The sequence below is a fragment of the Carassius carassius genome, unplaced genomic scaffold (genome assembly GCF_963082965.1).
Source record: "Carassius carassius unplaced genomic scaffold, fCarCar2.1 SCAFFOLD_98, whole genome shotgun sequence".
Lineage (NCBI taxonomy): Eukaryota > Metazoa > Chordata > Actinopteri > Cypriniformes > Cyprinidae > Carassius > Carassius carassius.
In genome coordinates, this window is record NW_026775028.1 from 66,123 (window position 1) to 94,013 (window position 27,891).

At 46.3% G+C, this 27,891-nt stretch overlaps 1 protein-coding gene across 1 annotated transcript; it reads left to right on the forward strand.

The window, feature by feature from the left end:
• The first annotated feature begins 99 nt into the window (after positions 1-99).
• Positions 100-27,118, forward strand: pop1 (POP1 homolog, ribonuclease P/MRP subunit). The gene is made up of 16 exons (XM_059547001.1): positions 100-362; positions 6,946-7,021; positions 7,112-7,216; positions 21,809-21,984; positions 22,086-22,346; positions 22,760-22,847; positions 22,906-23,084; positions 23,229-23,443; positions 23,614-23,701; positions 23,778-23,838; positions 23,923-24,042; positions 24,270-24,385; positions 25,116-25,304; positions 25,943-26,097; positions 26,172-26,333; positions 26,494-27,118. The coding sequence occupies exons 2-16, from the start codon at positions 6,946-6,948 to the stop codon at positions 27,047-27,049; spliced, it is 2,547 nt and encodes an 848-aa protein (XP_059402984.1). The 5' UTR covers positions 100-362; the 3' UTR covers positions 27,050-27,118.
• The last annotated feature ends 773 nt before the right edge of the window (positions 27,119-27,891 follow it).

Here is a 27,891-nt window from a genome sequence, read left to right on the forward strand (position 1 = left end):
CATGATGTAAATGTTTCATCGTTCGGTAATTAACGAGTCTTTGAGCTGAATGAACAACATTTCCCATCATCCTCTAAAGCGGAAGTCAGCGCAGATTGCGCACGTGTGCAGTGGCGAACAGGAAACTTTCACACAAACTGCCGAAAGCACATTAAACAGACCAGGTTCATTTAACAGACTAACTGGACGCGTCTAGCGTGCCGCAGATTCTATAAGAAGAAGACGAAGAACAGATTAACTGGGTTTGAAGGCGCGTGTTTTATCCTGAATAGATCCGGAAACAGAATGAACTCTGAAGATCTGTGCTGAAATAATCACCGTCTCACACCAACAAACAAAACAGAAAACTGCTACAATTTAAGGTAAAAGTGTTTAATTTCACGTCCGGATCTTTATTGTATTTGTGGTCAGGTTAATGGATGTTAAATGACTGGTTTACCTTGTTTTTTTTTGTTTGAATGAAGTCTGATTTTACTCCATTCATATTGTGTGAAGATTGTGACGACAGCAGTCTTTATAATTGACCCACACACTACACTAGCACACACTACACTAGCACACACTAACACACACTAACACACACTAGCACACACTACACTAGCACACACTACACTAGCACACACTACACTAGCACACACTAGCACACACTAGCACACACTACACTAGCACACACTACACTAGCACGCAGTAGCACGCAGTACACTAGCACGCAGTACACAAGCGCACACTACACAAGCGCACACTACACTAGCGCACACTACACTAGCGCACACTACACTAGCGCACACTACACTAGCGCACACTACACTAGCGCACACTACACTAGCACACACTAACACACACTACACTAGCACACACTAACACACACTACACTAGCACGCAGTACACTAGCGCACACTACACTAGCGCACACTACACTAGCACGCAGTAGCACGCAGTACACTAGCACGCAGTACACTAGCACGCAGTACACTAGCACGCAGTACACTAGCACGCAGTACACTAGCACGCAGTACACTAGCACGCAGTACACTAGCACGCAGTACGCAGTACACTAGCACGCAGTACACTAGCACGCAGTACACTAGCACGCAGTACACTAGCACGCAGTACACTAGCACGCACCACACTAGCACGCACCACACTAGCACGCACCACACTAGCACGCACCACACTAGCACGCACCACACTAGCACGCAGTACACTAGCACACACTAGCACGCACCACACTAGCACGCACCACACTAGCACGCACCACACTAGCACGCAGTACACTAGCACGCACCACACTAGCACGCAGTACACTAGCACGCAGTACACTAGCACGCAGTACACTAGCACACACTAGCACGCACCACACTAGCACGCACCACACTAGCACGCACCACACTAGCACGCACCACACTAGCACACACCAGCACGCAGTACACTAGCACACACTACACTAACACACACTAGCACGCAGTACACACTAGCACACACTAGCACGCAGTACACACTAGCACGCAGTACACACTAGCACGCAGTACACACTAGCACGCAGTACACACTAGCACGCAGTACACACTAGCACGCAGTACACACTAGCACGCACCACACTAGCACACACCACACTAGCACACACTACACTAACACACACCAGCATGCAGTACACTAGCACACACTACACTAACACACACCAGCATGCAGTACACTAGCACACACTACACTAACACACACCAGCATGCAGTACACTAGCACACACTACACTAACACACACACTAGCACGCAGCACACACCAGCACGCAGCACACTAGCACGCAGCACACTAGCACACACTACACTAGCACACACTACACTAGCACACACCAGCACGCAGTACACTAGCACACACTACACTAACACACACCAGCACGCAGTACACTAGCACACACTACACTAACACACACCAGCACGCAGTACACTAGCACACACTACACTAACACACACCAGCATGCAGTACACTAGCACACACTACACTAACACACACCAGCACGCAGCACACACCAGCACGCAGCACACTAGCACACACTAGCACGCACCACACTAGCACGCACCACACTAGAACGCACCACACTAGCACGCAGTACACTAGCACACACTAGCACACACCACACTAGCACACACTAGCACACACCACACTAACACGCAGCACGCAGTACACTAACACACACCACGCAGTACACTAGCACGCAGTACACTAACACACACCACACTAACACACACCACGCAGTACACTAGCACACACCACACTAACACACACCACGCAGTACACTAGCACGCACCACACTAGCACGCACCACACTAGCACGCACCACACTAGCACGCACCACACTAGCACGCACCACACTAGCACGCACCACACTAACACGCACCACACTAACACACACTAGCACGCAGTACACTAGCACACACCACACTAACACACACCACACTAACACACACCACGCAGTACACTAGCACGCAGTACACTAACACACACCACACTAACACACACCACGCAGTACACTAGCACGCACCACACTAACACGCACCACACTAACACACACTAGCACGCAGCACACTAGCACGCACCACACTAACACGCACCACACTAACACACACTAGCACGCAGCACACTAGCACGCAGCACACTAGCACGCACCACACTAGCACGCACCACACTAACACGCACCACGCAGTACACTAGCACGCACCACACTAACACGCACCACACTAACACACACTAGCACGCAGCACACTAGCACGCAGCACACTAGCACGCAGCACACTAGCACGCAGCACACTAGCACGCAGCACACTAGCACGCACCACACTAGCACGCACCACACTAGCACGCACCACACTAGCACGCAGTACACTAACACGCACCACACTAACACACACTAGCACGCAAGCACGCAGCACACTAGCACGCAGCACACTAGCACGCACCACACTAGCACGCACCACACTAGCACGCACCGCACTAGCACGCACCACACTAGCACGCAGTACACTAGCACGCAGTACACTAGCACGCACCACACTAACACACACCACACTAACACACACCACACTAACACACACCACACTAACACACACCACACTAACACACACCAGCACGCAGCACACTAGCACGCAGCACACTAGCACGCAGCACACTAGCACGCAGCACACTAGCACGCACCACACTAGCACGCACCACACTAACACACACTAGCACGCAGCACACTAGCACGCAGCACACTAGCACGCACCACACTAGCACGCACCACACTAGCACGCAGTACACTAGCACGCACCACACTAGCACGCACCACACTAACACACACTAGCACGCAGCACACTAGCACGCAGCACACTAGCACGCAGCACACTAGCACGCAGCACACTAGCACGCAGCACACTAGCACGCAGCACACTAGCACGCAGCACACTAGCACGCACCAGCACGCAGTACACTAGCACGCAGTACACTAGCACGCAGTACACTAGCACGCAGTACACTAGCACGCAGTACACTAGCACGCAGTACACTAGCACGCAGTACACTAGCACGCAGTACACTAGCACGCAGTACACTAGCACGCACCACACTAACACACACCACACTAACACACACCACACTAACACACACCACACTAACACACACCACACTAACACACACCACACTAACACACACCACACTAACACACACCAGCACGCAGTGCACTAGCACGCACCACACTAGCACGCACCACACTAGCACGCACCACACTAGCACGCAGTACACTAGCACGCAGTACACTAGCACGCAGTACACTAGCACGCACCACACTAGCACGCACCACACTAGCACGCACCACACTAGCACGCACCACACTAGCACACACCAGCACGCAGTACACTAGCACACACTACACTAACACACACTAGCACGCAGTACACACTAGCACACACTAGCACGCAGTACACACTAGCACGCAGTACACACTAGCACGCAGTACACACTAGCACGCACCACACTAGCACGCACCACACTAGCACGCACCACACTAGCACGCACCACACTAGCACACACCACACTAGCACACACCACACTAGCACACACTACACTAACACACACCAGCATGCAGTACACTAGCACACACTACACTAACACACACCAGCATGCAGTACACTAGCACACACTACACTAACACACACCAGCATGCAGTACACTAGCACACACTACACTAACACACACACTAGCACGCAGCACACACCAGCACGCAGCACACTAGCACGCAGCACACTAGCACACACTACACTAGCACACACTACACTAGCACACACCAGCACGCAGTACACTAGCACACACTACACTAACACACACCAGCACGCAGTACACTAGCACACACTACACTAACACACACCAGCACGCAGTACACTAGCACACACTACACTAACACACACCAGCATGCAGTACACTAGCACACACTACACTAACACACACCAGCACGCAGCACACACCAGCACGCAGCACACTAGCACACACTACACTAGCACACACTAGCACGCACCACACTAGCACGCACCACACTAGAACGCACCACACTAGCACGCAGTACACTAGCACACACTAGCACACACCACACTAGCACACACTAGCACACACCACACTAACACGCAGCACGCAGTACACTAACACACACCACGCAGTACACTAGCACGCAGTACACTAACACACACCACACTAACACACACCACGCAGTACACTAGCACACACCACACTAACACACACCACGCAGTACACTAGCACGCACCACACTAGCACGCACCACACTAACACGCACCACACTAGCACGCACCACACTAGCACGCACCACACTAGCACGCACCACACTAACACGCACCACACTAGCACGCACCACACTAGCACGCACCACACTAACACGCACCACACTAACACGCACCACACTAACACGCACCACACTAACACGCACCACACTAACACGCACCACACTAACACACACTAGCACGCAGTACACTAGCACACACCACACTAGCACACACCACACTAACACACACCACACTAACACACACCACGCAGTACACTAGCACGCAGTACACTAACACACACCACACTAACACACACCACGCAGTACACTAGCACGCACCACACTAACACGCACCACACTAACACACACTAGCACGCAGCACACTAGCACGCACCACACTAACACGCACCACACTAACACACACTAGCACGCAGCACACTAGCACGCAGCACACTAGCACGCAGCACACTAGCACGCACCACACTAACACGCACCACGCAGTACACTAGCACGCACCACACTAACACGCACCACACTAACACACACTAGCACGCAGCACACTAGCACGCAGCACACTAGCACGCAGCACACTAGCACGCACCACACTAGCACGCACCACACTAGCACGCACCACACTAGCACGCAGTACACTAACACGCACCACACTAACACGCACCACACTAACACACACTAGCACGCAGCACACTAGCACGCAGCACACTAGCACGCAGCACACTAGCACGCAGCACACTAGCACGCAGCACACTAGCACGCAGCACACTAGCACGCACCACACTAGCACGCACCGCACTAGCACGCAGTACACTAGCACGCAGTACACTAGCACGCACCACACTAACACACACCACACTAACACACACCACACTAACACACACCACACTAACACACACCACACTAACACACACCACACTAACACACACCACACTAACACACACCAGCACGCAGCACACTAGCACGCAGCACACTAGCACGCAGCACACTAGCACGCAGCACACTAGCACGCACCACACTAACACACACTAGCACGCAGCACACTAGCACGCAGCACACTAGCACGCACCACACTAGCACGCACCACACTAGCACGCAGTACACTAGCACGCACCACACTAGCACGCACCACACTAACACACACTAGCACGCAGCACACTAGCACGCAGCACACTAGCACGCAGCACACTAGCACGCAGCACACTAGCACGCAGCACACTAGCACGCAGCACACTAGCACGCAGCACACTAGCACGCAGCACACTAGCACGCACCAGCACGCAGTACACTAGCACGCAGTACACTAGCACGCAGTACACTAGCACGCAGTACACTAGCACGCAGTACACTAGCACGCAGTACACTAGCACGCAGTACACTAGCACACACCACACTAACACACACCACACTAACACACACCACACTAACACACACCACACTAACACACACCACACTAACACACACCACACTAACACACACCACACTAACACACACCACACTAACACACACCACACTAACACACACCAGCACGCACCACACTAGCACGCACCACACTAGCACGCACCACACTAGCACGCACCACACTAGCACGCAGCACACTAGCACGCAGCACACTAGCACGCAGCACACTAGCACGCAGCACACTAGCACGCAGCACACTAGCACGCAGCACACTAGCACGCAGCACACTAGCACGCAGCACACTAGCACGCAGCACACTAGCACGCAGCACACTAGCACGCAGCACACTAGCACGCAGCACACTAGCACGCAGCACACTAGCACGCAGCACACTAGCACGCACCACACTAGCACGCACCACACTAACACGCACCACACTAACACACACTAGCACGCAGTACACTAACACACACTAGCACGCAGTACACTAGCACGCAGTACACTAGCACGCAGTACACTAGCATACACGCTGGAGAGGAAAAGAGATCAAGATTTCACCTTTTGAATAGGTCTATTATTTGTTTACTGTGAGGTGTGTGTAAAGCTTACTCACTGCGTATATCCTGTTGTTCTGTACTTCTCTCTATAATGCATGTGTAATAATTTCTTTGCCATGGCCTATAATGTACATACGGAGGAGTCCCTGCAGTTGATTTCAATTAAACTTTTTCAGATGACTGGAGCAAAAGATCGAATGAGAGAAAAAAAGATGAAGAATCAGCCGAGAAACGTCACTTACACGAGCTCAGGTGACCAGTGCTGAGAAAGGCCTCATTCAGCAGATATCATTGTTTTTGATCACATATCAATTGTGTTAATTGAGTGCTCATCGTCTACAGGTCGTGGGACCGGGAGAGGTCAGGGGTCACAGGCATGCGGCTGGGTCAGAGGTCATCAGCCTGGGGGTCACAGTTACAGTCAAGATCTGCCCAAATACATCACAGGTTAACATTCATAACTAAAGAATAGTTCAATGAAAATGTAATAATTCTGTCATTTGGTGTGTAGCAGTGACCAGAGGTTGTCAAAATGACAAAAAAAGTTGAAAAGTACTTCTGTGCATGATGTTTAAAACCGGGTTAGTTTTGAGACACGCCTGAACCAGAATGTTGTTTGCATAACTGATGTCAAGTCAATTATGACACGCATAACTGAATGCACTGAGATGTTAATGTGATCTGAAAGCAGTGAAACGACTGTTTCTGTTGTCCTGTTCACTTTAGATCTGCGTGACTCAAAGTTCTGTGTTAGAAAGAAAGTGTTATACAAGAACTGATGAAATGTGTACCATGATTAAATATAGTGTAAGCCAGGGTTCCTCAGTTAGTTTTTACCGAGGGCCAAATTCGGCCAACAAGAGAGAGATACTGATATACCATTTATTTATAATATTTTTTTATTGTTGTTGCTGTTGTTAAAATAATCAAAAGCTGGTCACAAGATACATGTTCAGATTTTTTCCCCAGTAGTCAACAATTATGAACATTTTTGCATTTAGATAAAGGAGAACTTTGTTGAATATTAAAAACAAATGAACAAAGAAAAGATCCAAATCAGCTGTTCCTGCTCGTCTCCAGACGGGATCTCTTCTCTCCACTTTCCCTAACACATTCAATTATTAGAATCCGTCACCATTAATATTTTGATACTTGGATTTTTTTGAGCTGATTAAACTGTCTCAACCAGACGTGATGTGATAAAGTATATTTTCCATGTTTTTGTCCTAACCATCCGCAACAGCAACACGTGACGATAAACAACACTGAATTCTTTTTTTAGAAATGGTTTTTATTTTCTGTGACGTCATGACAAAACATGACACTGATAATCTAACGCAATGATTGGGCTTTTTTTCATGTTAAGTGTCTAAGGTAGTTTGAATATTATTTAGCTTGATCTTTGGAGCCATAGTGAAAGCAACAATAAATATTTTACCTCCGATCTTGAAAATAAATGATGGTAAAGCAAATGTACATTAAAACTGTGCACTCAAAACTGTTCAGTCCATTCACATCTGATTCATCTATTTTCAGTGTCTGTTATGTCCCTCCACTACCTGTGGCCGTAGTTGTTTGAAGTTTTTTTTTTTTTGATAGGCAAGTAGGGATTGGGGTGTAGCAGTGAATCTCCCAGTCTTTTGGTACTCACTTAGTTTTTCTGTTGCTTTAGTGATTTAATAGTGCACTGCAGGAAGTAGTGTTTAAGCAGGTGGAGGTGTTTTAGCCCATTCATGTGTCTAACTTTCCCTCAACTTGTCAGTATTGTGGCGTGGTGGTGTTATGTTAAAAGTTGTGGTCATTTTGGGGTTAGCAGCCTGTAGTTTTTTTTTTTGTTTGTTTTGCTTATTTTGGGTTTCAAAATTTTTGGTTTAGTTATGTCTACAGTTCAAGAGTTTGCTGAAAATCCTTCTGTAGAGGCGTTTAATAATCTTAAAAAAGATCAACTTTTGGAATTGGCTACTTATTATGAAATTGAGTTGTCTGCTTCCGAAAAACGCCTTAAAGATAGCATTAAAACTGTTCTGCTACCAGTTTTGGTAGAGAAGAGGGTTTTGCCTCCTGTTGATATGAGAGATTCTATCCGGTTGAAAGAGCTTTCTATTTGAGAGAGAGAGTTAGACAATGAGAGAGAAGCGTTGCGTTTAAAAGTTTCTGAGAATGAGTTAGAAATGAAACGCTTAGAGTTAAGAGCTAGACAGGAAAATATTGATCTCAGTTACACCGGGTCTTTTGACGTGAGTAAAAACATTAGGCTTGTACCACCTTTCATCGAGAAAGATGTAGAGAAATTTTTTCCGCATTTTGAGAAAGTTGCATCTACTTTAAATTGGTCGAAAGATGTTTGGACTTTATTAATTCAGTCAGTTTTAACTGGCAGGGCACAAGAAGTGTATTCTTCACTTTCACTGGAGCAAAGTAAAGACTATGATGTGGTTCAAGCCGCTATTCTTTGTTGTTACCAACTAGTCCCAGAAGCTTATCGACAGCGCTTTCGTCGATGTGAGAAAACTGAAGATCAGACTTATATCGAGTTTGCTCGTGAGAAAGAGGCTTTATTTGATCGATGGTGTTAGGCCATAAGGTGAACTAGGAAAAAGTGGCTAGAAAGTGATTTTCATTCCCACACCTGGGCACTACTTTTTTAAATCATTTTTGCATTGACAACACCCTTTTGGACTTTGTTAAAAGTTCTCCGCAAAATATCCTGCAGTTTTTTGTCACGATCCATAAATGTATAAAATTGTGAATAAAAAAAAAACGCAATTTGTATGCTGTTGTTTTTGCTTGTATCTTTATTTATATTAATTTTAGCAACTCAAAATATGTCTCAAACTGACATTTATACACGTACCTAAACATCTGAGACAGGTATTGGTGCATTAGTATACTAAAGTGTGAATGTAAACCATTAAATATAACACGTTTGAAGAAAGTACACTTGTACTTACAAATTTGCAACAATCGAAATTAAACATACACATTGTAAATTTAGCCAAACTGTGATGTTTTATACATCACATTTTTCAATAGGTCCTGTGTAATCACAGAAAGAAAACAAAGTAAACGTTGCCCAAGCTCAAAATCAGCCTAAGATATGACACAGTGTGTCTTTACTCATCAGTATCATCCCCATCACTATCATCAGACTCATCAGCCCATGTAGCTCTTTCCTCTGTTTCTTGGGAAACATTTGCACAATTTTGGCACCGACATAAATCAGTACAAGACAGTCTTGCAGACATACAGGAACATCTTCCAGTCTCACATTTGCCTTGCTTGCAACTGCAGTGGACTACCTGCAACACACTTTCAGGTAGGGTGGAAAATAGGGTGGGAATTATTCTGGTCACAGCCTTTTCATCAGCATAAATTCGTGTACTGTCAAGGTCTTTTCGTTTCCTTATATCAGGAGATTTACCTGCCATTGCCTCACATTGTCTTGCTATGGCAGCCCTTTCATGCTGTGACAATATCCAGCGATATACTGCAGCTCTATTCTGTGTTAACCCTGTCCAACCACCTTTTGTCTTGTAATCTCTGTTGCATGTTTGCTCAATGGCCTGGTCACAAGCAATTGAGGCAAATCCATGGAAACTTTGACGTTGGACAGTCCACTGGCCTTTAACACTGAGCTCACTGTGGCAAGAAGGATGTGTGATGGGCAAATTGACCATTTCCAGCCAGTATGAAGGCAAATACCTAGCATAGTTTACACGATCGTACGCAAAAAACCATGGCATCATCAAGCGCACTGTTGACAGGTGAAGCTGCCAGTCCGATTCTCGTGTTGCTCTCACAAACAGAAGGAGTGTCTGTACCATGTCGATGTATGAACTCCAGAAGGCAAACGTTGGATTCTCTGCACTTATCTACATAATGGGCCAGTGTTGGTTCCTCAGTTGCACCGATAATCCATGAAATCAGATTGTACAGTTCGAGTGGTACAACAGATTTTGCTTCGTTCATATTTAAATCATCTGACGTGGGTGGCCATGGGCATTTCATACCAGGAGAGTCACATAGAAGCATCTTTAATATCAATGCCGCACTATAAAGTGTCCTTGTGTCCTCTGTAGTATTGATAGAGGCCATTGAACCTGGTCTTTGCGGACCAGCTTTTGTACTTGCCGTGTTTTCACCATCACTTTGGCTAGTTACCTCAGTTGACTCAGTTGTTTCTGTACCTGATGGATGAGGTAGCCTGTCTATCAGCTTATCAGCAGACAGTGTCTCAACAAAAACCAGCTCACTGATGTTGCGCTTGTTGGGGGAGTGAAACACCAGCTGGGGGAAATCACGGGTCAACCTCCTCTTCAATTTATCCTGCCTGAAACAAAGATACAGTGACAGATAATCACAACAGTATGTAAAAAAAGATATATTTAGTTGAAATACACTGTGTATCAGCTTCTACACATCATAAAATATAATTATGATTTCATTATGAATTCCATTTTTGTGAGAAATAAAATGTTGCACAATTTTTTTTTACAAAGCTGCAAAAGAAACTCATGGTATTTAAATTACCTGTAGTTTGAAGCATCAAGATCTTCATGTTTTTTCACAAGATTTAAAAAGTTTCTTCTGAGCTGCGTCATTGTCAGCACCTCTTGGTTTACAATTATTCTATGGCGGATGATCCGCTCACAGAACATCTTGTAGCTGGCATCGAAGGTTGGCTCATTTCTAAAAAGAAAACACATTAAAAACAGCAAAGTAAATATTTTATGTGCCATAACTATTTCACAATTGCTTCCATTTTAAATATAGTATAAATAGTAGCAAATTGAAAGCAATTGACCAAGCGATTTGAGAAGTTTTTTAAATTTATTTTTCAGAAAGAAAATACATGGTAATAAATAAATTATATATAATATATAATTTCCTTCACAAACCACTACACATTTTATCATATTGAATTACTGTGCCGAGATTGTGCAGTCAAAACTGTGTTTACAGACAAAATGGCAATATGCAGTCTAAGTAGGTGGTCAATGCTTTACTTTAGAAATATGCAATAATGTGAGGGAATTACTCATTATTATTTGATAATACAATATAATAACTTACTGTTGCAGTAGACTTTGTCAGGAACCTGGTGTACTGTCTGTAACAGGACTTGTGGTATCGCACCTCCAGAGACACACAGTCTTTGTCTCGAATATGCACAAGAATGCTAGTGTCTTCCTTCATCTCAGCAGCTTTCAGTAACTGGCCTGTAAATAAAGCAGACTATATTTAAATTAATTTGTAAATTAAAACATTAAGTAAAAACTGTGGTTTAACTCTTTACAATAAGGTTCGTTAGTTAACATTAGTTAACTACATTAGTTATCATGAACTGCACATATACAGCATTTATTAATATTTGTTCATGTTAATTTCAACGTTTACTAATACTTTATTAAAATCTTGTTAACATTAGTTCATGCACTGTGAACTAACATGAACAAACAATGAACAGCTCTATTTCTATTAACTAACTGGGAAGTCGTGGCCTAATGGTTAGAGAGTCGGACTCCCAATCGAAAGGTTGTGAGTTCGAGTCCCGGGCTGGCAGGAATTGTGGGTGGGGGGAGTGCATGTACAGTTCTCTCTCCACCTTCAATACCACGACTTAGGTGCCCTTGAGCAAGGCATCGAACCCCCAACTGCTCCCTGGGTGCCGCAGCATAAATGGCTGCCCACTGCTCCGGGTGTGTGCTCACAGTGTGTGTGTGTGTTCACTGCTCTGTGTGTGTGCATTTCGGATGGGTTAAATGCAGAGCACAGATTCTGAGTATGGGTCACCGTACTTGGCTGAATGTCACTTCACTCACTAACATTAACAAAGATTAACAAATAGAGTAACAAATGTATTGCTCATGGTTAATTCATGTTAGTCAATACATTAATGAACCTTATTGTAAAGTGTTACCAAACTGTGTTATAACAGTTAAACAATATTGAGTGTTCTGACTGTAGCTGTATGCAAAATAATGCAAATCTATGTAATTGAAAGTTAGCCATGGTACACAACATACGACATAAAACTTCAAACGTGTGTGTGTGTGTGTACTTTTTACCTACCTGCTGACAACGTTTCTGTCTGTGAAAGATGGTCCTTCTGGCGTTTGCCTGCAACCGTAATGTACTTGTCCGTTTTCTTACAAATTGTGCACAAGGCAGGAAGCACAGGACCTGCACAAGCTACTGGCAGGCCCGTCCTGGATCGAAGTTTCTTTGTCGGACATTCAATTGTTGAGGTACTACTACCTGATGGCACAGACTGAGCATCTTGAGCTTCAGGATGCTGTGTGACCCGTTTCTCGGCCGCATCCAAGCGCTTTTTGTCAATGAAACGCCTGTAGCAAGTGGGGTGAAACCCAGCGTCTTCGGGAACATTGTCAAATTCAATTTCAGAATCAGAATCAGAATGAGCTTTATTGCCAGGTATGTTCACACATACGAGGAATTTGTTTTCGTGACAGAGCTCCGCAGTGCAACATAACAGCGACAGAACAAAAAACACAATAAGGAATAAAAAATACAAAAAAATACAAATAGGTGGGTAAGGATTGACAATATACAAATTGACAATGTATGGCAGGTATATTAAAAAGAGCATTTATGTATGTACATGTATATTATGTGGAAAAATTGTAACTGTACGCTAAGTATGTGTGTTTGGATAAATAAGTGTATGTGTATATAAATATAAATATAAGTAGTATAGTGTGTTCCATGTATGTACATGTATATTATGTGCAAAAGATTTACGTGTACGCTAAGTATGTGTGTTGGATAAAAAGTGTAGTGTATATAAATATAAATAGTGTAGTGTGTCCCACAGTTATTATCAGCTGTTCATAAGATGGATTGCCTGAGGGAAGAAACTGTTCCTGTGTCTGGTCGTTCTGGCGCTCAGTGCTCTGTAGCGTCGACCAGATGGCAACAGTTCAAAGAGGGAGTGTGCTGGATGTGAGGGGTCCAGAGTGATTTTAACAGCCCTTTTGCTCACTCTGGATAAGTACAGTTCTTGAATAGATGGGAGGGTTGTACCGATAATTCGCTCAGCAGTCCGGACTACCCTCTGTAGTCTTCTGAGGTCAGATTTAGAAGCTGAGCTGAACCAGACAGTTACTGAAGTGCAGAGGATGGATTCGATGATGGTGGAGTAGAACTGTTTCAGCAGATCCTGTGGCAGGTTAAACTTCCTCAGCTGGCGAAGGAAGTACAACCTCTGCTGGGCCTTTTTCACAATGGAGTCAATGTGAATGTCCCACTTCAGGTCCTGAGAGATAGTGGTGCCCAGGAACCTGAATGACTCCACTGCAGTCACAGTGCTGTTCATGATGGTGAGTGGGGGGAGTGCAGGGGGGTTTCTCCTGAAGTCCACAGTCATCTCCACTGTTTTGAGCGTGTTAAGCTCCAGGTTGTTGAGAGTGCACCAGACAGCCAGCTCTTTAACCTCCTGTCTGTAAGCAGACTCGTCACCGTCCTGAATGAGGCCGATGAGTGTGGTGTCATCTGCAAACTTCAGGAGCTTGACAGAGGGGTCCTTAGATGTGCAGTCATTAGTGTACAGGGAGAAGAGCAGTGGGGAGAGAACACAGCCCTGGGGAGCTCTGGTGCTGATTGTACGGGCGCTGGATGTATATTTTCCCAGCCTCACTAGCTGCTGCCTGTCTGTCAGGAAGCTGTTGATCCACTGACAGACGGAGGTGGGCACGGAGAGCTGAGTTAGTTTGGGCAGGAGGAGGTTTGGGATGATCGTGTTGAAGGCAGAGCTGAAGTCCACAAACAGGATCCTCACATAGGTCCCCGGTCTGTCTAGGTGTTGCAGAACATAATGCAGTCCGATGTTTACTGCATCGTCCACAGACCTGTTTGCTCTGTAGGCAAACTGAAGAGGATCCAGCAAGGGTCCAGTGATGTCCTTCAGGTGGGCCAGCACCAGTTTTTCAAATGACTTCATGACTACAGACGTTAGAGCCACAGGCCTGTAGTCATTTAGTCCTGTAATTTTGGTTTTCTTTGGGATGGGGATGATGGTGGAGCGTTTGAAGCATGAAGGGACTTCGCACAGCTCCAGCGATCTGTTGAAGATCTTTGTGAAGATGGGGGCCAGCTGGTCAGCACAGGATTTCAGACAGGCTGGTGTAACACAATCTGGGCCTGGTGCTTTTTTCCTTTTCTGCTTCCTGAAGACCTGGCGCACCGCATCCTCGCTGATCTGTATTGCAGGTGTGGGGGAGAGGGGGGATGCAGGAGGTGTGAATGGTGAGAGCGCTTGATTGGAGAGGTGTTCAGGGTTGGTTGCAGGAGTTGTGAATGGTGAGAGCGCTTGATTGGAGAGGTGTTCAGGATGGGTTGCAGGAGCTGTTATTGGTGTGAACGGTTGTTTGGAGAGGCATTCAGGGTTGGTTGCAGGAGTTGTTATTGGTGTGAACAGTTGTGTGGAGAGGTGTTCAGGGCAGGTGATGGGTGTTCTTTCAAACCGGCAGTAAAACTCGTTCAGATCGTCTGCCAGTCGTTGATTTTCCACAGTGCTGGGGGGTGGTGTCTTGTAATTGGTGATCTTCTTTAGGCTTTTCCACACTGATGCTGAGTCGTTTGAAGTGAACTGAGTCCTTATTTTTTCAGAATAATTCCTCTTTGCCACTTTGATCTCCTTTTCCAGTGTGTATTTAGCCTGTTTATACAAGACATTTTCCCCTTCACGTAAGCATCTTCTTTGGCCTGACGGAGCTGTCTGAGTTTTGCAGTGAACCACGGTTTGTCATTGTTGTAATTTAGTTGAGTCTTGGTAGGAATACACATATCCTCACAGAAACTGATATATGATGTTACGGTCTCTGTGAGTTCGTCCAGATCGGTGGCAGCAGCTTCAAAAACACTCCAATCAGTGAGGTCAAAACAAGATTGTAAATCCTGCTCTGCTTCATTAGTCCCATCTTTTTACAGTCCTTAATACAGGTTTAGCTGATTTTAGTTTCTGCCTGTAGGTCGGTATAAGATGAACCAGAAGGTGATCAGAACGTCCCAAAGCTGCTCGTGGAACAGAGTGATATGCATCCTTTATTGTTGTGTAACAGTGATCCAATATATTACTGTCTCTTGTGGGACAAGTAACATGCTGTCTGTATTTTGGCAGTTCACGGGAGAGATTGGCTTTATTAAAGTCCCCAAGAATGATTAAAACAGAGTCTGGGTGTTGTTGTTCTGTCTCTGTTATCTGCTCAGCGAGTTTCTGTAAAGCTGAGCTCACGTGCGCTTGAGGAGGGATGTAAACACTAACCAGAATGAACGAATGAATCTCCCGCGGCGAATAGAACGGCTTGCAGTTAATGAAGAGCGTTTCGAGATTTGAGCAGCACGTCTTCTTTAACACAGTTACATCTGTACACCACCGTTCATTGATGTAAAAGCATGTCCCGCCGCCGCGCGATTTCCCCATTGATTCTGCATCGCGATCCGCTCTAAACAGCTGAAAGTCCGGCAGATGGAGCGCGCTGTCCGGTATGGTGTCATTCAGCCAAGTTTCCGTGAAACACAGAGCAGCAGAGTGAGAGAAATCTTTATTTGTCCGAGAGAGCAGAAGCAGTTCGTCCGTTTTGTTGGGTAGAGAGCGGAGATTTGCCAGATGGATGCTAGGCAACGGCGTTCGAAATCCGCGTTTTCTGAGTCTCACGAGCGCTCCCGCTCGCTTTCCCCGCCTGCGCCTCCTCTTGAAGCGTGTGATCAGGGCAGCCGCTCCGCCGACAAGAATGTCCAGCAAAACATCAGAATAGTCGAAAACCGGTGAAATATCGGGAGATGTGTGTTGCCGAATATCCAGCAATTCGTCCCTGGTGAAACTGATTGCAGGAATATAACTAAAGGCAGGACAAACTAACAAAAACACAAAAACAACTGCAGAGCACGTCACGGAGGCAGCCATCCTGTATCGGCACCACTCAGAGTGTAACTGTAACAAAAAAAATGTTCTAGACAATGTTTGTATGTTTCTGCTATTCTCTGAGTCTCACCCTGCAAGCCAAGCCACCGTTTGGCGCTGTTTCTGAATGTATCCCATCGTGTGCGTGAAAAATCCTGTATTTCTTCTTTATGTATGGACGTGAGATGCATATAGCATTGTTTAGAATACTTATTGCGGAGTTTTGAAGGAGGTCTGGCCGTAATTTCTTCGTCTTCGCTACTCGATATTGATGACAAGGGCGCAGACATCTTGGATTCATGTTTACATGTCGTTCCAAAAAGCGGCCACCTTATTGCCTCATCACTCCTGATAAAAATATGATTACGCGAGGAAAGAACTATTGCCGACTTTAAACAGTAATGAAAAATAAACTGCAGGATTATTCATGGAGAACTTTCATTTTCGCGCTCAAAACAAATAGGTGTTTTTATTGGGATGAAAATAATTTAGTGCCCTATTATGGGAACGGGATTAAACGAAAACGGCTTCACCTTATGGCCTATGTTCGTCAAGTGAGGTAGACAGCCAGGCGAGCTTTGATTCTGGTGGAGGAATTTATAAACTGTTTGCCTGATGTTGTAGCTACTTACCTAAATGAACATAAAGTCAGTTCTCTGCATGAAGCTGCTGTTTTGGCAGATGAATTTGTTTTGACCCATCGTATCTTTAAAGATAGATATAAGTCTGGAGGTTTATCTCCAAAACATAGCTATGCTGCCGTCCATTCTTCCAGTAGTCCAGAGCAAGCTTGTTTTTATTGTAAGAAGCCTGGGCACTTGGTGGTAGACTGTCCAGTGCTGAAAAAAAAACAAGCTGCAAAAGGCTTTGGGTTGATTAAAGCGTCTCCACATTTTACTTCGCCCTGTCTTGAATTTTCAAGCGATGTAAAGACTGGCTATGAACCTTTCCTTAGTGATGGTTTTGTCTCGTTGCCTGGTGATGATAATTTAATTCCTGTACGCATTTTGCGTGACACTGGTGCTGCACAATCATTCTTTTTGAAAGGAGTTTTGCCTTTGTCTGAGACAACAAAAAGTGGCACCAGTGTATTAGTTCGTGGCTTTGAGATGGGCTTTACTGTTGTTCCACTTCACCAAATCTTGTTCAAATCTAGCGTAGTCACCGGCCGTGTTGCGGTTGGTGTTCGGGAATCTCTGCCCATTCCTGGCGTGTCTTTTATTTTGGGCAATGATTTAACAGGTGGTAATGTGTGGAACCGAGTGAGTTCGGAAATTCTCCCTCAAGTTGTTACCGTGCCTAAAATAGCTGACCATGAGTGTGTAGAGAGAAATCCTGTTGTTTTTCCTGCATGCGCGATTACTCGTGCTATGTCGAGGAAAGGAGGGCGCTCTATTTCTCCTGTTGAATATGAACTGTCCGATTCTTTCTTTGTGAATCTTGAGTCTGAGACGTTTCCTGAGTCATCGGCTATTGATCTATCTAAGCCTGATAAGAAAATGAATCAAATCATGATGGAGCCTGCGTGCTTGTCACGCACAAAGTTGATTGCTGCTCAAAAAGCTGATGTGTCGTTGGTCTCTTTATTCCGCTCTGCCTCATCTGATATTAACGTTGATGAGGAACTGCAATGTTTTTTCTTTCAGGATGGAGTTTTAATGAGGAAATGGAGGCTTTACAATGTGTCAGACCATGGTAACTCTGTTTATCAGATTGTAGTACCCGTTGAGTACAGAGATAAAATCTTGAGTGTAGCTCATGACTGCGTAGCTGGTCATATGGGAGTCGCTAAAACACTAAACCGTATTAGTCAACATTTTTACTGGCCAGGGTTGAAGCGGGATGTAGCTAATTTTTGTAAAACTTGTAAGGTCTGCCAGGTGGTTGGCAAACCCAACCAGAAAATCCCTCCTGCTCCTCTATATCCCATTCCTGTGTTGGCTCCACCATTTGATCATGTCATTGTTGATATTGTTGGTCCACTTGTGCGTTCCACGAGTGGATATCAATATCTGTTAACAATGATGTGTGCAGCTACTCGTTTTCCGGAGGCTATTCCTCTGCGAAAAACTTTTGCCAAGGTGGTCTTAAAGGAGTTGTTAAAGTTTTTCTCTGTGTTTGGTCTGCCAAAGATCATTCAGACTGATCGTGGATCGAATTTCATGTCTCGTGTGTTCACCCGTGTTTTGAAACAGCTCAGCATACAACATAATGTTTCCAGTGCCTATCATCCGGAAAGCCAGGGGGCGCTGGAACGCTATCATCAAACGTTGAAGAGCATGTTGCGTGCATATTGCCTTGAGACTGGTAAGGATTGGGCAGATGCAGTTCCCTGGCTGCTGTTTGCCTGTAAAGAGGTGAGACAGGAGTCACTTGGATTTTAGTCCTGCTGATCTTGTTTTTGCACATACCCCACGAGGTCCATTGGTTGTATTAAAAGATCAGTTTTTAAATGAACTTCCTGAAAAAGACATTCTGAGTTATGTGTTACATTCACGTTCTCGTTTACACAGAGCCCGTGAGTTAGCCCATGAAAATATTGAGAGAGCACAAGACAAGATGAAAATTTGGTATGATCGTAAGACCACAGATCGACATTTTGAGGTGGGTGATAAAGTACTTATGTTACTCCCCATTCCTGGATCTGCTCTACAAGCTCGTTTTACTGGTCCATATCTGGTAATGCATAAAGTTTCTGACCGCGATTATGTAATAGCCACTCCAGATCGACGGCAGCAAAAGCGCCTGTGTCACATTAATATGTTGAAGCCTTATTTTGAGCGTGCTTCTGTTTGCCTAGATTCATCTACAGCTGAGCTGGGGTCGGATTTGTCGAGGCCTACGAGTGATAAGTCCATGCTGTTGTCTGTTGTGGTGGAAGAGAGTGATGAAACTGAAAGTAATCCATCTCGTGCTCTAATTGAGGGTCGTCTTAACAACACTAAAATGCTCTCAGTTTTAGCTGATCACCTCCCACACCTCACCGATTTTGAGAAGACTGACATTTTGGACGTTGTTCGCCAATTTCCAGAGTTGTTTAATGATGTTCCAAAACAAACTCACCTTATTGAGCGTGACATTGATGTGGGAACAACAACACCAATCAAGCAACATCCGTACAGGGTAAACCCTTTGAAACGTGCCGTGTTAAAGAAAGAAGTAGAGTACATGCTTGAAAATAACATTGCGGAACCTAGCAGGAGTCCATGGAGTTCTCCATGTCTATTGGTGGCAAAGCCTGATGGAACGTTTTGGTTTTGTACTGATTATCGGCGTGTTAACGCAGTTACTAGACCTGATTGTTACCCGTTGCCCAGGTTGGATGATTGTATTGATCAGGTGGGTTCTGCAGTTTTTGTTAGCAAGTTTGACTTGCTGAAAGGCTATTGGCAGATTCCCCTCACCAGTCGTGCAAGAGAAATATCTGCATTTGTTACCCCCGACGACTTCCTGAATTATCACGTTATGGCTTTTGGAATGCGCAATGTTCCTGCAACGTTCCAGCGATTAATAAATACAGTGCTGTCTGGCATGTCTGGCTGTGAGGCCTATTTGGACGATGTGGTCCTTTATAGTGCGTTATGGCCAGAACATGTTCAGCAGATCCGAGAGCTATTTTGTCGACTGTCCTCAGCCAATTTGACTATCAATTTGGCTAAATGCGAGATCGGTAAAGCAACAGTCACTTATTTGGGTAGAGTACTAGGAGGTGGTCAAGTGCGTGCTTTGGATGCCAAAGTTTCAGCTATTTGTAGTTTTCCTCCTCCTGCTGATCGTCGTGAGTTACGCAGATTTCTTGGTATGGTGGGCTACTACCGAGGGTTTTGCAAGAATTTCTCATCTGTAGTAGCTCCATTGACTAATTTACTTAGTCCAAAGGTGGTATATCAGTGGTCTGACCAGTGTCAAAGTGCCTTTGAAAATGCAAAGGCATTGCTTATTTCAGCTCCTGTGTTGGCTGCACCTGACTTTGCGAACCCTTTCTTTTTAATGGTTGACGCGAGTGATCAAGGTGCTGGCGCTGTTCTCCTCCAGGAAGGAGTGGAGCACGTCTATCACCCCGTTTGCTACTTCTCTAAGAAGTTTAATCAACATCAACGGTGGTACTCCACCATCGAAAAGGAGACGCTGGCCCTGGTTCTTGCTGTCCAACACTTTGAAGTATATCTGGGTGCATCAGGTAGAACGATCGTTTATAGTGATCATGACCCCCTGAAGTTCCTAAGCCGGATGAGAAATGCCAATCAACGTCTGATGCGGTGGAGTTTGATCTTGCAGCCTTTTAACATTGAGGTCAAGCATATCCATGGTACTGATAACGTCTGTGCAGATGCCTTATCTAGAGTACCTTAGTCCAGTATTTCTGTTTACCGTTAAATGGTAACGTATGGTCGCAATTTTTTTTTTTTTAATTATGTTTCTTATTTATATTTTGATTATGGAGACTGGAGTCACCATTTTGGTGTGGGGGTGTGTTATGTCCCTCCACTACCTGTGGTGGCTCTGTTTTCCTCTATTAATTGTTTGGCTATGTGGCAATATGTATTCATGTGTTATTGTGTGCAGGTGTGATTTGTAACGAGTGGGTGGAGAGACACCCTTTAAAAGCAGAGGCACTCCATGGAGAGAGAGAGATGACTTGGGTTTCAGGCAGCCACCATGCTTGTTGATCTTCCTGCAAATTATGTTTCATTGTAGTTAATCTTCCTTTTGTTTTGGTTTTGGCAATTGTCTAATAAATACCCTAGATAAATGAGTCTAACTGACTTTGTAGTCACTTTATGATCAGTCTGCCTGACTATAACAGTGTCCACTGCGGTCACATCGTATATCTACACTGGGTGTGATAAAGCATTGCACATCATTTGAACGTTGTGTCCGCCAGTCATAAATAGAACAAGTTAGCAGTTTTCTGTCGGGGATTCGTCGCTCGTGTCCAGTGTAGACACAATGTATGTTAATGTCACTTTCTGATGCCGCATTTGATTTTTCATGCCACATTATTTGAAACTCACATGAGCCAAACATTTTTCTCTCCGGCCTGCGAGTCACCTGTTGAGGAACGCTGGTGTAAACGTAACAATGAAGCAAAGTCTTATGTTGATTCCTCCCTGCAGCCTCTTACTTCGCTAAAGCGCGCGCTGCTGAAGTGAACGCGATGCTGAAGGCCGTCAGTAAACCTGCAGGCAGCTGCCACGTCTTCAACGCTCTGCCGAAGCACATGCGCAGACGAGCCATGAGCCACAACACCAAGAGACTGCCGAGCCGTCTGCGAGAGGGAGCTCAGAGACTGGTACTGACCCACAGAACAGACTTCTGACAACACTAGTTAAATACTCATTAACATAGGTCTCTTACTCCATCCTCGTTCACAGCGTGTGTTTGTGTGTCCAGGCCGAGCGAAGTCATCGTGCAGCAGAGAAGGAGAAGAAGCAGCTGCCCAGAAGCAGGAGCCGTCGAGCGCGTCGCAGACACGGGAACCTGCTGCTGGAATTCAATCGCAGACAGAGGAAGAACAAATGGTTGGAGACGCACATCTGGCACGCCAAACGCTTCCACATGCAGAAGACGTGGAGCTACTGTCTGCCGCTCAAACCCACAGCGAAGAGCTTCAGAGCCAGCTACAGAGCCATGAACACACACGCCCTGCTGCAGGTGACTTCAGCACATGCTTATATTCTCAGAGAAGAGCAGAACTGACTTAAACCTCAGGATTTCCAGAAAATATCAGTTCCCCGTCCCACACATGCTCCGTGTGTTGATGTTACAAAACAAATCTGTGTTCAGATTCACTGTTAGGAAGTCATGAGCAACACAATAGATCAGTGATTGGAGATCTTCTCCAGCGCAGAAGAACAATCGACAGCTGAAAAAAAAACTTTATTTGATCCTAAGGAAAACATAGAAATAAAACACATTATTTCCGTTCAGGGCATGACCAAGTACAGGTTTTTTGTTCAGGTTTCACTCACTTTTGGAGAGTGTTGTTGGGTCTGATGAATTGTTAAATATATCTATAAAGCACATACACGTGATCGCAGTAGCATGTCTCTCTCTCTCTCGCTCAGGATTTGTCCTATTTCTGCTGTTTGGAGCTTCAAGGATCTGAGGAACAGATGCTGCGAGCCCTCGCTCGACTCACCAGCAAACAAACAGGTGTGTGTGTGTGTGGTTCATCAGATAGGGTTGATATTGACTCTGTGTTTGTGTGTAGGTCCCACATTCGCAGCGGCGTCGTGTCTCTCAGGTGCTCGTCAGGGCAGTGTCCATCTGTACAAAGCGGATCAGTTTCCTCAAGGCTGTCTGGGTCCTGCTGACTTCCTGTGGAGGCCCCGGGTCCCTGACGCTTCAGACAGACAGCTGTGGATCTGGATCCATCCGGACCTTAAACAGGTCAAACTCTTAGGCCAGAAACTGATGCAAATGGTTGACCATCATGTTACTAGCGTGTGGCTTCATGTTGCACTGGATGTTGTTTTTCACTTGTTTTCTGTCGTAATGAAATGTGTTTTTGGGTAATTGTCTTCTGTGTGGCAGGACGTGCTGTCGGAGCTGCAGCTGGTGTGTCAGTGTTCGGAGTCTGTGTCCGTCTCGGAGGAGTCTGGTCCCGCAGTGGAGCGGCCTGCAGGGAGGAAGAGGAAGAGAGACGAAGATGATGCTGAGCAACCCTCCAAAAGGCTGTTGGGTGACGGGACGCGGCCCGCTGGGGCCCCTGTGCGCTGGCAGTCCCCTGACACCGCCATCACCATCAGGTGCCCTAAACACACGCTGACCTCTGACTGATGAGGTCACATGATGCTTAATGATCAGACATGTGTGATGTCTCTGGTGTCACAGAGTCAGCTCTAGATGCTCCAGTGATCTGATGTTACTGTAAAGTGTGCGTCGACTGAAATGTGATCATTCCTGATATCCTGTTTAGTGACCTGACCATGGAGATCGTGCGCTATCGTCTGATTGGTCCGCTGGCCCATGTGGTGCTCACAGACACACTCCAGCCAGCCAGTGAGGTGAGAGCCTGCTGATGACATCACAGTCGTGCTGATGTGTCCGTCAGTCGCTGATGAGTTCCTCTCGTTACTGTAGGAGCCGTGCGACGCGGTGAGCCTCCATCAGCAGCAGACAGATGTGTTCCAGCTGCTGAGAGGTGAATGAGGACTGACGTCACGACAGCCAGCGCTGCTTTATATGGAGACCAAGATCTCAGCGTGTGTGTGTGTGTGTTTTACAGGAGTGTGTTCGACAGCAGAGCTCCCAGCAGGCTGTGTGTTGGGACTGACTGTAGATGATCCCAGACTCACTTTACCTCAGAAACGTGGTAAATCTGTTCCTGACCTACAGCAGAGCGCAGGTACACATGAATCAGCTGCATCACGCAGGCAGACGGCTGCAGGAGTGTGTGTGTGTGTGTGTGTGACCCTGAGCTCAGGGAGCCTCTGCGTCTCCATGCAGATGAACCAGGTTCGAATCCTGGCAGGGCCTGAGACTCTGTCTCTCTCTCACACACAGCACCAGAGTCAAACACACTTCTGGAATGTTTTCTCTGTGATTTCTTTTCAAACTCTCTGTGTGTGTTAGAGGACGATCGTCTGAGAGATTTGACTCTCACAGGAGTTGCGGCTCATTGCAGTCAGAGTGCATTGTGGGACACGTCTGCTCGAGAGCGTGTGACACACAACCGACTGTCTGAGCAGGTAAACACACCTGAGGCTCTACAGACTGTGATAAACAGATCATATGGAACGTTTTTGCTAACGTAGTTTATAATGTCGTAATTCATTAGCTCTAGAGTCTTGACTGCATCTTTAGATCTCTTTAAGCGCGTTTCCACCGAGTGGTACGGTACGGGTCGGGTCGGTACCCTTTTATTTGCGTTCCAACGCCAAAAGTTGAGAATGGTACCAAAAAGCCGAACCGTACCGTACCACTTTTTGGGTACCCTTCCGTTGGGGTACCTAGCACAGTGGAACGGTACTAAAGGGTGGAGCTAGACTCACTGCAGAACGTTGATTGGTTGACAGAGAATCGTCATTTGCGCGTGCCGCAAGGGGAAAGACACAACACACGAGGCGGTGAACTTTCCTCTTCCCGCGCGATCGAATGACGTCAAGCTACTTTCCGTCATACACCACGCCTATCAAGTGACGTTATCACTACTTTCTGGAATACACCACGCCTATCAAGTAAGGGTACTGTTGGCGGTGGAAACGCTAGCCAAATCATGGTTAACAGACCCGACCCGTACCGTACCGTACCACTCGGTGGAAACGCGCCATTTGAGAAGATCTCTTCATATTGGTGATGTCAAATCATAGCTCTACAAACATCACAGTCCTCATGACTGGAGCTCCTGATCGTGGCTGTTTGGAGGAGATCTTTTAAATGAGCTTTTACCGTGTGTGTGTGTGTGTGTGTGTGTGTCAGGAGCTGAACAGGATGAGGAGTGAGCTGCTGGTTCCGGGTTCGAGGCTGTCAGCTGATCGTCAGGCTGCTGTTCCTCTGCTGCTGGTTCATCAGGGCGGTCGTGTTCGGGGCGAGGAGCGTCTGCACTGGGGCTCCGGCTGGGATCTGCTGCTGCCCAAGGGCTGGGGAATGGCATTCTGGGTCCCTCTGGTGTGTACTGACACTGTCTGTGTTTGGTCCAACTGTTTTTGGGTGTTCTGGAAAGGAATTCATAGCCCTGCTGTAAATATGCTGAGTTTGAAAAATCCAAGAGCAAAGCCTACTTTATTCATTGTTTGAGAAATGAACAGCTGTTATACACGCATACGTATTGAACAGTACCGATATGAAGGGCCTTGAAAATAATCCAAGGGGGACAGAACTTTTAAAATAATTTGTCCCATGACACAAAGACAACCACTGTGATTTAAATAAATGGTGGTTTTGTAAAACCAATTCATAGAGGTAATAAAAAAAAGAGGACAGTTTAAAAAAACTAGTCCAGCAGCATCACTGGAGCTTGAGATGAACTGAAGAACAATCCCTGTCTCCTGAGCTCTTACTGCAGAACAACACTGCCATTAGTTATAAACACAGAACAAGTCACATCTTCTGTTCAGAGCTTTCCAGTTACTCCGAAAACAAGCAGCATAAAGGAAGTCCTTTGCATCTTCACTGGAATCACACTCCGAGCATAATAAATCCTCTAGTTCTCCAGGAGCTGATGGATCATAGTTTTCGTTCAGTATTTCTGCCGCCTCACGCTGTTACTTCACTTTACACATCAGACCAGTGTGAATGTTTTGTAGGTGTATCGTGGTGTTCGTGTTGGTGGCCTCCACATGAGTGTCAAACACTCCCAGTTTATGGGTCAGCCTCACTTCCCTCAAGATTACCCAGACTGCCCTGCAGGAGTGCGCTTCCAATCAGAGCAGGAGGCGGAGCTTCTAGAAAAGTTCAAAAGGTGAGGGCTGTGTGGAGAAATCTTGTATTTCATGTCTCAGTCATGATAAAACAGAAAATCACTTGACTTTTCAGGCGTCCTCCATCAAAACGCACCAACTACATCAAACATGGCTGTTTGGCGCCGTTTCGTTGCCCCTGGCAACAGCTGACGGAGGAGTGGGAGGAGCTAGTGAATCTGAGCACAGAGACGGCTAGCTGCTGCAGAACCAGAGCATCGGACTTCACTGTTCTGAGGTCAGTCATACACTACACCACATACAGAGGTGATTGATTGTTTGTTTTATTCTACTGTGTCCCGTGATCGGTCTCTGTGCGTCCCGTGATCGGTCTCTGTGCGTCCCGTGATCGGTCTCTGTGCGTCCCGTGATCGGTCTCTGTGTGTCTGTGTCTGCAGGAGTCTGAAGGCGTTGCGTCGTCTGTCGGCGTGGACTCGTCCGCCGTCTCGCAGGAACTCCTCACCGCTGACCCATGCGACGGCTGCGGCGCTACAGCAGGAGTGTGGGCCGAGTCTGCTGTGGGTGCGTCTGCGTCTGTTGGGTAAAGGTCAGCCGGCACTGCATGCCATGGTGTGTGCCCCAACGACCTCTGACCTCCAGCTGCTGCTTCAAGATCCACACAGCAGCGGCCCGCAGGAGCCCCGACACAAAGACCACCTCAAACACCTGCGTCAGCACAAAACCAGTCCTGAAGAGCCGGCCCGTGCCGTGAGGGGCGTGTTTCCGGCGCCGCTGCCCAGCGTTCTGTCCCACTGCAGCCGGCTGACTCTGGGGTGGGTGACGCAGGGAGACTTCTCTCTGGCCGCAGGCTGCGGCGAGGCTCTGGCCTTCATCAGCGTGTCTGGACTCCTGCACACCATCCTTGAGCAGCCGCAGGAGCAGCGTGGCCTCGTTCTGCTGAGAAACCCCTCGTCACTGCAGTACCGCTTCGCTCGCATCAGCATCGACGTATAAAGCAGAGCCGTGTTCAGCACATTCTGTATTTATTTCTTCACGGACTGATGCATGTCCACCACCAGGACGCCGTATACAGGAGAGAATGTTTAAACTTGTTTTTTTTTTTTTTTTTAAACATCATGTTTTGTTTTTTTTTGCTGGAATTTGAGAACGATTAATAATCTGTGCAAATTAAAGCACTTTACCTTCATGAGATCTGATGTTTTGAAAGTTTTAGTTTCTTATAAAGCACTAGAATCACGTCATTTTTTTTCCTTTAGGCAAAGTATCAGACTGTTTCACATTACACTAGTTTATTAAAAAAAATCATAATAACACTTAGACTGTTATGCATTCAAAATAAAACCTTTTCAAACTCCATCAGACCTGCACTCATCTTCTGACACACACACACTCAACCTCTCTCACTCTCTCACTCTCTCACACACACACACACACACACACTCAACCTCTCTCACTCTCTCACACACACACACACACACACACACTCACACTCAACCTCTCTCACTCTCTCACACACACACACACACACACTCAACCTCTCTCACTCTCTCTCACACACACACACACACTCAACCTCTCTCACACTCTCTCACACACACACACACACACTCAACCTCTCTCACACACACACACACTCAACCTCTCTCACTCTCTCACACACACACACTCAACATCTCACACACACACACACACACACACTCAACCTCTCTCACTCACACACACACACACTCAACCTCTCTCACTCACACACACACACACTCAACCTCTCTCACTCTCTCACACACACACACTCAACCTCTCTCACTCTCACACACACACACACACACACTCAACCT

What these genes read in the sequence shown, in the direction of transcription:
- pop1 (XM_059547001.1), top strand. Translation starts at nt 6,946, where the DNA reads ATGACTGGAGCAAAAGATCGAATGAGAGAAAAAAAGATGAAGAATCAG. An exon ending in TCTGCCCAAATACATCACAG is followed by an intron (nt 7,217 to 21,808) that starts GTTAACATTCAT and finishes TCCTCCCTGCAG; the next exon opens with CCTCTTACTTCGCTAAAGCG. An exon ending in TGGCATTCTGGGTCCCTCTG is followed by an intron (nt 25,305 to 25,942) that starts GTGTGTACTGAC and finishes AATGTTTTGTAG; the next exon opens with GTGTATCGTGGTGTTCGTGT.